Source organism: Echinococcus granulosus, assembly GCF_000524195.1.
Source record: "Echinococcus granulosus chromosome Unknown EG_S00017, whole genome shotgun sequence".
In the NCBI taxonomy this organism is placed as follows: domain Eukaryota; kingdom Metazoa; phylum Platyhelminthes; class Cestoda; order Cyclophyllidea; family Taeniidae; genus Echinococcus; species Echinococcus granulosus.
The window spans coordinates 617,293-627,204 of record NW_020170397.1 but is presented as its reverse complement, the minus strand read 5'-3'; the positions used below and the strand labels follow the sequence as shown (position 1 = coordinate 627,204).

The window sequence follows — 9,912 nt, the reverse complement described above, 5'->3', positions numbered from 1 at the left end:
CATCCAGCCTCTTTGTTTTCTCCTTGTCCCTACTATATGCTAACGTTTTTTCTTACACTTTTTTCTTCAGATATGTATTAGTTCGAGTGATTATAGTGTTGGGATACTGATTCCTCATTTATTATTCAGTCCGACTAAAGACAAACGTGAATCTTTAACTGTGAGCAGGCACAATGCTAATTTAAGGTAGGGTACTGAATTCCACAGGTTAATTAGAATACTGTCTCACCTAAATTTCAGAAACTGGATTGCCATTTATCGCATTAAAAGCGGTTATCCAGTGCATTAAGCATTCACTCATTTGAATTTGTGCGTTCTTCGCTCGCAAGTATATTTACGTTCTAGTAGACGATTGCATAAATTATCTTCTTGTTAATTTAGCCTCACTTCAAAATGCGTCTTGTAGTCACTCACCGGCACCAAAGTGAAATGTCACTAATTCTGTGAACATAAAACGATGCAAGTGCCAGAATTAATGTTCCCACGATCAAGTATGCTCTCTCACCGTTTGAAATCCATATCCCCACAACGTATTTGCATTTAACATTTGCATTTTTTGAGTTCTGTCTTGCTACTGTTCGCTCTTAGCGTGACCCTTATTGTCACGCCGTGTCGCGTTTAGTTTACCCTGAGCGCCCCGCAGCTTACCGCCCCTAAGAATGTGGTCATCGTGACTACGTCGCCCCGTCACCTTGTGTCATGGCGGTTGGCCTCTGCCTCTAAAAACACAAATATTCGCCTCTGCTTATACGATTTATCCGCCGGTAGCAGTCTTGTAGATGTCTCTCAACCCCTACCTGTTCAGGTGCTGCGTGATTTACCTCGGCAAACATATCTCACTTTCTGTTGACCTATCATCTATTGTTTGACCTAAAGGAAGGAAATTAGTTATTTTTATTTTAAGGATTCATTTTCGAGAGTAACGGTTATGCAAATCGTCTCGGGAAATCTAGCGGTAACACGGTTTTTCGCCTATGTAAAGTGAGTACAGACCAGCAGTTTCATTAGTCGTTTGCGTAAATGTCGAAGAAACGTATGCATATAATAGCAAAGAGGTTGTTTATAAATTTCAAAATTGTAGAAGTTATTTAGACGACTGAGTATAAGTGATAGTATAGAGGAGGCGTCTTTTCAGACACAAAAAATTATGATGTATTACTTGGCACGACGAGGCACCTTTCGCGTTGTTTTTTTTTTCTTAATCGTGTATCATTATTCTCATGCCTCGGAGCAAATGTCATATCCACTTACTCAGCAGCCGTGGTGAGGGCAGATTTCATTTTAGGTGGCACGTGATGGTGATGAATATCATTTGGGCCCATTTTGTGCTGTTAAGGCATTACTGCTGCAGCTTTCCCTAATCATTTCATCAAATATTTTGGTCACTACCTTGATGTGTACTAGACTTTATGGCATACATAGGTATAGTAGGAATACACCTTCATGAATAAGTGCGTGCATAAAAGTTCCATAAATTGGCTCAATTTCTAGAATACTTATCTCAGTCCCGCATATTTTTTTTAAAAAATAACCTTAACCGTCTTTAATACTGGGGATCTTATTATCATCATACAGACCATATAAGGAAAAAGTGATTACTGAATGAGTTGTTTATTTGTTCCCACAACGACTGGGGAAGTCTAAAGCTCATAAACCCCAGCTGTGGGCGTTTTGGAATGAGCGTCCGCTACTCATTGATCTGAGATAACATTTTCCTCCTCCTAGCCAATACTATGCACACATCTTTTTTATTATAGCATAAGTTAATAGCAATCCCATACTTCCCAAGATAGTGATGCGTGGATTTTTGAGTGTTCCTTGGGCAATATAGAAGAAATACTCCTTGATTGTTTGAGTCACCAGTTGTAGAGAACGCGAGTCTGTTTTTTTTTCATTTTACTAATATCCAAAATGTTTTCGCAGCAAAATATTTACAATTAAGTTCCTAAACTATAGTAATCGTTAACTAAGGGAGGGCAATAATTGTCGTTTATTATATCAGGTGATTGTAATTTAAATACCAACTTCCGAGATGGATTGATGCAATGAAATGCTGTACCTTGATGAAATTGCAACATTTGATCAGTGTGGTACCCTTCATAATGCTCTCTACAGCTTACTCCTTACTTTAAAGCTTCATAGAATGAAAGAGCAGTTTTCTAATGCCTGGGCTCAGAGATCGCTGCCTTTACAAATCGAGTTTAAGGCAATTTAAAAGTGTGAAATATTCTCTTAAAATTTTTCAGCTTTTTTTGAAGGTTTACACTTTTGGGATTCCGGCGTGAAATCATTAAATTTAAGATGCATCACGTTCAAGTTGACCATCTCCTGTTCGGTAATGCTTGATATGAGTGATGAGACTGAAAAGTCATGGGAACTGAGCAAATGTGTTTTACATACGCTGACTGCAGATGGCAGGGAACTTTAAAGACCACCATTTTAGTCGTGATCTCTCAACTTTACTTGCATATGCCCTGTGCATACTAAATTGGTTGGTTTGCTACTGCTCGACTGACTTGTAATGAGAAGTGGCTTTTGTCCCCATGTGTTGCAATGGTTGTCAACCGAACCAACACATCGCTCACTGCACATTCACACCTCCAAGGCGCGCATCCCTTCATTCCCGAAAGTATGTGCATGCTTCGTGTGTGGCGGCAGACGGAGCTGCTGAGGGTCAAGCATTTACGGCTGCAATCCGTCCACCCGATACGAAAAACCTCAAAGGTGTACGAGACAACAAATCCAAACAGGGTCAGACATAGCCAGTTGGAAGCAAGCCTTCATGCCTCATAATGGACAACGTGGTCGCGAGATTGAAGCTTTAAAACGAGATTGGAATACTGACTCATGTTTCTCTAATCTTTCTTTGTGCAATCACGTAAAAAGCCCAAATTTGTGAAACAATACTGAAGTACATACAAGGGATAGTTGTTGTTAAGGCATAATCGCTTTAGAAATGTGAAAGTCACGGTCCTGTGTCCCAACGGAAGAGGGTCGCAGACTGCAATATTGGTTCTTTTTTTCTGAGGAAAGCACTGTTAGAAACTACTTTAAATTGCACAAGCTTACTTGGTCATCTCTGAGTGTATCAGACCCAACATGTTGGGGCCAATGTGTTGATATTTAGCCATCATAGGTAGGGTTCCTATTGATAGGTTTTTAAGCGATTAGACCAATTGCCTTCTAACTTAAAGTGAATGGGTTTTTTACCTCTATATTCCCACTTTGCATGAATTGCAATCCTGGATCCAAACAACTCATTATACTTTTCTTTAATCACCTCTGCTCAGAAAACACCCCGGAAAGCACATCCCTGTCCGGTCTTCAACTTTTGACAAAATATGTTTCAATAAATGTGTCAAAGCTCTAAGCTAAAGTAGTTTTAAATGGTTTTCTGCTGAAAACATGTGTGAAATTTTGGCATAATTTTCTGCAAACCTCAGCCCTAAAACCGACAATTTCGTTTGATGAAGACGTTTATCTGCGCATGTGCCAAATTAATATTTGACTTCACTCAAAAGTTACTTCACGTGCAATTTTATTGGCTTCTGTGTCTGAGAGCAGTCTCAAATCGCTTAATTACACACATGCACACGCACAAACATTCCATTGGGTCATCGAGGGGGAGATCGGCGAAACCCCTCGGTGTACCGTTTAGCTTTACCAAGTCTACTACTTAATGAGCTGCGTTTCATTGGCTTATTGAAGAGGGTCACAAATTTCGCACTGCAATTTTTCTTGGCTTTTGATCTAAATTAACATTAGAAAAATGAGAAACTTCCCTGATACTGCTTATTAAAACAACTACAACTTTCGTCTGAATTAGTTTTCCTTTTTGTATTCACTTTTCGGCATAAATTGATTATGAAAGTTAGGAGAAATTTGATTTTCCAGGCATTCACAGGCTGATTAATGCCAATGCAATAGGCCTTTCTCATGTTGAATGGCTTCGTGAGAAACATTTCCGACAAAAAACAAATTTGTTTGAATCTTAGAGAAACACTCAGGAGATGCGTCAGGAGAGCTAACTGTGTGAATTAAAATACCTGGAAATGTTTACGTTACCATCTTTCTAAGTTCCTCTTCTGCCGGGCGCTTCGAGTCTTTCCTGAAGTCGTAAGAAATCATGGTAGCGTGGCAGAAAAATGCCTTACTGACGTAAAGGTGGACTAAGGCCACTGGCATGACCTGGAGGCCATGCTGTCGAGCGGAAGTACAATTCGCGAAGACTTAAGCGCCCGCGTAATCAAACATAGGGTTAAACAAACTATCAAGGCAACGCATAGCCTCTCTCTTTGAACGACGTTCCCAGGACTCCGCTTGGTCAACTTCCGCGTCGGCCGTCACAATGTAGTCGCCGCGTTAAAAAGACAGCACTCAAGAAACAGCCACGCCAGTCATCGAATTCGCGTGCAGCTGAGAAGATATTTGATCCCAACATCACTGATACATCTCGGCAAGCCCACTGGATTTAGGATTTCGTTCCGTTTAGGAACAAACCTGAGGAAGGCGGAACGCGCTGCCCCCTTAGTGGTGGAGACTAGATGATGCTCTACATCGAGGCCATCTCGTGTGGAATCATTTGGTGAAAGATGGGCATTAAAACATTTTCATGGGGTTAACATTTTACAACTACTCCTTTTTGCCACTTTGTTCTAGGTTCCATTTGGCTGGTAGAGAGGTGGAAGAGGTATCCCATGTTCACTTCAGATGGTTTACGGCCAATGCCGGTGTCGCTTTATTTGTTAATATCATCCCAGAAAACGAAAAGGGGCAGTTGCCGAAATTGGACATCATTTTCAAACTTTCTATCAGGAATTGTCACGGGTTTTCTCATTACCAGCAGGTACCCTTCTTCCATCGCGTTAAGGTCTAACATTCAGTGATAGGGTTCGGGGTAGTCGCTCTTACGGATCGGGTTTGCTCGCCGCTGGCACCGATGAAGCACCCCTAGTGTTACCTGAAGTCGTAAGAAGCCATAGCAGTGTGGTAGAAAATGTGTTAATGCCCTACAGAGGAGCTGAGACTACTGGCATGACCCAAAGGCCATGCCATCGAGAGGAAGTGCAATCCATGCAGACTTGAGCTCCCGATTAGTTAAATGCATATTTAAACAAATTGTTAAAGCATTGCGTATTCGGTCCCCATACTTAGACATCTTGCCTTATTGAATGCTGCATGACTAAGAAGTGTTGACAAATTTTTTTCGCCCTCTAATGACTTTGTTGTCATTTAACAGTTAAAAAGTACACGGTCTTTAGGCAAAGCATTAGTAATGCAGTTGAGGGTGATCATGAAAGCAAGCAAAATTGGTCCCTCTCTGCTGAGTGCAGGATATTCCCATACCCTTTGTCACTTGCCCTACGCCATGAACAAGTTTTCTCATAACCACCTCTGCTACATTTTGGTTTGGTTCCATGTGTTTTTTCGACCTTTAATGTTTGACAGCGGGAGTAAAGTCTCATGAATTTCCCACACCTATCAAAGGCAGATGGATCAAATTTTAAGGACAAGTTAAAAACCTTTTTTTGTAAAACCGAAGCACGGCACATCAGATATCAGTTGCATTTAAGCAGCCTTTTTTTGACAAGCACGAGGGACGATACGCTACTTATATACTTAAGAGGCACAAAAACATGGTAAATTAACACTAGTCATGTATGTATCGAATTTTTTGAGGTATTTTCTAAATTGCAGTTCAATCAACAAAGTAAATCTGACATTCGTTGGGCATAACTAGAATTTGCCCGGTTAGACTGCAAAAAACGGCTCTTCGTGACTCTCATCCGACAAACAGTCTATTCGACAATTTCAATGCTAAAGCTAACTTTTAATTTTATTCTTAATGCACATCTTAAACCTGTTGATTGTGTTAAATCTAAATCTTGCCCCCTGAATTTACGTCAATCTCTGTGGTCAGGTATTTCAATTAAAGTGATAGCTCCAACCGGTTGAAACTCGAGTGATTGAACGTCGAAACAGCCTTCTCGCCTTCGCTTTACAGTCTCACTATTGGTATGGGAACGAATGATTGGCGTATGTTAATGCAAAAAACGTTTCGTTCTCCGGTTGCATGCTTTACTATGCAAATCTACAGTTTGAGTAGCTGCCAACTTCTGCATCCATTTTTGAGGAGTAATTGGATGCCTTATAGGCAACATCTGAGCGCCCCCAACTCATTAACCTTCCTGTTCATAGCTTCACCTAGGAAGAGAGGATTTGTGCTGATCTAATGTCAATTCGTTCACTGCCAGATATACTGGGCTACAGAATTTCATGCTGACAGGGAATGTCTCCTCATGATCGTAGGAGAGATTTTACCGGGAACTGCATGCACAGTTACCCTCATGTTATTCGCTTTGCCCATACTCACTCAACAGATAACTCAGTGAAATTGTTATATTTGGTGGTACTTTTTCGCGTTTTGTGTGGAGTTGGGTCGTGGACTCATTCTGAGGCGATCCACAGCGTTACATCTTTTACTTCAACTACCTAATTTGAGCTCTGTTTTCAACGGAATCTCAATCCCCAAAATGAAGGTATGTGAAACAAATCTCAAGGTCCATTTATAGTGTATTCCTATTACCACTGGTCTTACCACTTAGTTAAAGTGTGAACTTATTTATTATGCCTAGCTAATACTAATATAAACCTTTCTTACGGATGATTGATCTTTGGAATAATACAAAAATAGTATTGTAGATTTCCTAGGTCATTAATGACGTCGTTTCCCGTGGCCCCTTTGGTAGTTCTTGCTCATAAAAAAGCCATCTTCATCTGACTGTATGCTCCTTTTATCGGAATTCAAAACTACTGTAGGAGTCTCAAATCTTCCATCTAACCCCTTTCTCACGTAGTTTTATCTTATCTAAAAATCCCAGTCAGCGCCTCAATTGTGGGCTTTTAAAATCCTAAAATCTTGGATGATCTTATTACCAGCTAAGAGTGCCTTAAGAAATCCCGATGTATGTGTGTGTGTGTAGCTTTATCATTAACCTTTTCTTCAAACTGGTTTATAATTTGTCGAGAAAATCACATAAAGTTCAGGTACTAATTAATTGCACATATTTTCTACACTCATCTCATCCACTTCATAAGAGGGCAAGAATTATAATTTAAGGTTACAATATGAACCCCCTTAATGACTTCGTGATTTAATGAGCCTGCTCATTAGCACTGAATGTCAAGATGCTCACAGCAGACATGAAATGGCGAAAACACAGTACGCTAGCCAAGGCGATTTCACTGCCGGTGATGCTAGACTGTGAATAAAGTGACAGATTTCTTCTCAGAGGCGTTTCTGCCTTCTGGCACCACTCGCCTGCGCTCCCTGCCACGCTATTGGTCAGCGCCGATTGCGTCATCAACGCCATGCACACGTGAGTGCGTACGTGCGACTCTTTGTGCTGGCGCATTACTCAAGCCGGTGTGCACTCGAGCTCGCCCATACCCGCCAACCGGTGTCTGGAAATAGGGCGCTCCTGCAGTAGGCCTGCTCGTCTCATACATTGCTACGGTGCCAGGGGGCAGTCCGGAAGGCCCAGATTCCCGATATGCTATCCAGGTTCGAGTTTATTAGGGTCCGCTGGAGCCTGCAGGATACAGGTCTCAATATCATGCATGTTTACCATTTGCACTGGACGCCATAATTACCTTATTAACTGTGAATTACCAAGACATGCTGATTTTTGGGACTCAGTCAATCACCGTTGAATGATGTGCGCCTTTGACTCAGTCAAAAGTTCCATTAGACACATATCTCACCTTCACGTATGAATAAAATCTTCACTATGAGAAAACCACTTCATAGCCTGTGCAGTCTTAACAATGATAAAGAAGCATCCACTGAAACAGCACTGTAAATGACGAACTAAATGAAAAACAATTAGTATTTATCTTCTGACGAGGTTCTGATGAGATGTTAATTTCTACGAATTAAAGGTTCATGACACAGTTTGAATGTGTATGTAGCTAAAGCAGACTTTCTTTCGTATCCTTCCACCACCAGCCCGAGGACGATGCAAGAAACGCAACTGTGAGTGGTGCTACGAGACGAAAGGTGCGAGCAGTGAGGAGCACTGCTGCGACACCTCATGTCTTGGGGGCTGCACAGGCCCCACAAACGCCGACTGCTTCGTAAGTTTGCCGAATTTTCATTATCTGTCCTTCTCGATCATAAAACTTGGAAAACACAAGCGGAAAACAGTTTTCCTAATAGCTAACCTCACTATTTGATTTGATCCCTTTTACTGTTTATGTCTAAGCTGAGTACTGCCTGCGCACCCCCACATCAAATGGGTGAGAATACCACAAGTAAATGGTCAAAGCAGGGAGAATCAAGTAGAAACTACATTCCAACTACATACCAACTTCATTCCCTATGTCTCTTAACAATTTATGAACCCGTTGAAGTTTGATTCAAACTCGCTAAGTGCTTCCTTTAATTACCACCATAATCTCCTATCTTTTGGGCAGTGGTAGTTCCCACAGTTGCCTTTGCCTCGAGTAATTGCGCATTAATATATAAAATATACTATTTTCATAAAAATACAATAAGAAACCTTGCTCCCTCCTTATTTTCTATGACTCGATTGTATGATGGCCATCAAATTTTCTACCATAGGTTTGCAGAGGCCTCCGTGACGGGAACAGATGCGTGGATAAGTGTCCTCCACCGGCGACCGTGCAAAACTACCGACTGACACTAAACGTGAATTTCAGCTACGAATTCAACGGATTTTGTGTCAAAGAATGCCCGAGTGCGATCATTTTTTACCATCATGCTATTCTGCATACTTTGTAAATTAAGTTGAAGTGAACCTGGAGGCAGCCAGTCACTTGGCGATTGCTTCTATTGCTACTAATTGACATGAGTAAACGCTAAGAACTTGAAATTCCTCAAATAAGCACTGTTGAATTGGTGTCACGAAAGGGTTAGTATGGCTTCTAAATTAAAAGTTAGCACTGAGTAAATGAGGTAGGTCAAACCACACAAATGAAACATCTGCATGGATTTGTCATTGTAAGAAACTTCGTCTGGTAGATTATTTTTCGACGTACAGCATACGTTAAATGTTTGCAAAGTGCTTCTTTTTTTATTTTCAGAGTCGCTATTAACTGAGGGGACCAAATGTGTAAGCGAATGCACTCCCGGTCACTACTACGTCTCGGGTCACTTCTGCATCCCTTGTCACACAAACTGCCCAAAGGGTGAGACTTTTCAACCCAATAGTCACTTTTCCTAATCATTTTGGGAGCTCATCCCTCCCCTATCTCAAAAAGTCACATTTTAGTCGAATATAGCCCAATACCTGTGATACCACTAAGTAAATGGAAGGGTATGACAAATCTTCCTCAAAGTAGACTTATTGTTGAGCAAAGCATGTGTTTGCCGTAAATGAGTTGCATAAAAATTTGCGTCCGCAATGCTTGTTTTCGTTGCAGTTTGCTCCATTGAGAAGTTTTCCAGTCTCGATGCCACAACGCTGGCCAGCCTCGAAAACTGCACTACCCTCTCTGGCGATCTAATCATTTCAGAGGAGTCCTACAAGTACATGCTAGTGGCATATTTTTACACTCACTTGAATTTTATGCAGTTCATATCCGCATTCCTCTGGGGGTGTTATTTCACCTGATTCCTGCAATGACACTTGGCTCTAATTCAATATTTCATTTTATTGAGATCCTTAAGTTATAGATTACACAATGACTTGCCGTATTTAGGACAAAATTAATGATAAATAGAAGTTTCCTACTATTATGAATAAAAATAACGTCATTCTGAAGTTTGAGCCTTACCGTGAAGAGGTCTGCTGTCTTTGACGAATGCTAAGCCACTATTTCTCAGATGGATGGTTTAGTCTGCAAATAGAGGTCATTTAGGGTAGTAATCAAAATCTGGCTGTTCATACC

General features: G+C 41.0%; 1 protein-coding gene across 1 annotated transcript in view; it reads left to right on the top strand. All coding sequences in view use genetic code 11, as the record gives it.

Moving 5' to 3' along the window:
• The window catches only part of EGR_03329 (Receptor tyrosine-protein kinase erbB-4), a gene marked incomplete at both ends in the record, with an annotated part of 22,818 nt that overhangs the window by 3,507 nt on the left and 9,399 nt on the right, over window positions 1-9,912 (top strand). Inside the window, 5 exons of the mRNA XM_024492578.1 lie at window positions 2,606-2,751; window positions 8,009-8,136; window positions 8,624-8,759; window positions 9,106-9,210; window positions 9,445-9,550. Of these exons, the coding sequence (XP_024352979.1) occupies window positions 2,606-2,751; window positions 8,009-8,136; window positions 8,624-8,759; window positions 9,106-9,210; window positions 9,445-9,550 (621 nt within the window). The remainder of the gene's footprint in view (window positions 1-2,605; window positions 2,752-8,008; window positions 8,137-8,623; window positions 8,760-9,105; window positions 9,211-9,444; window positions 9,551-9,912) is intronic.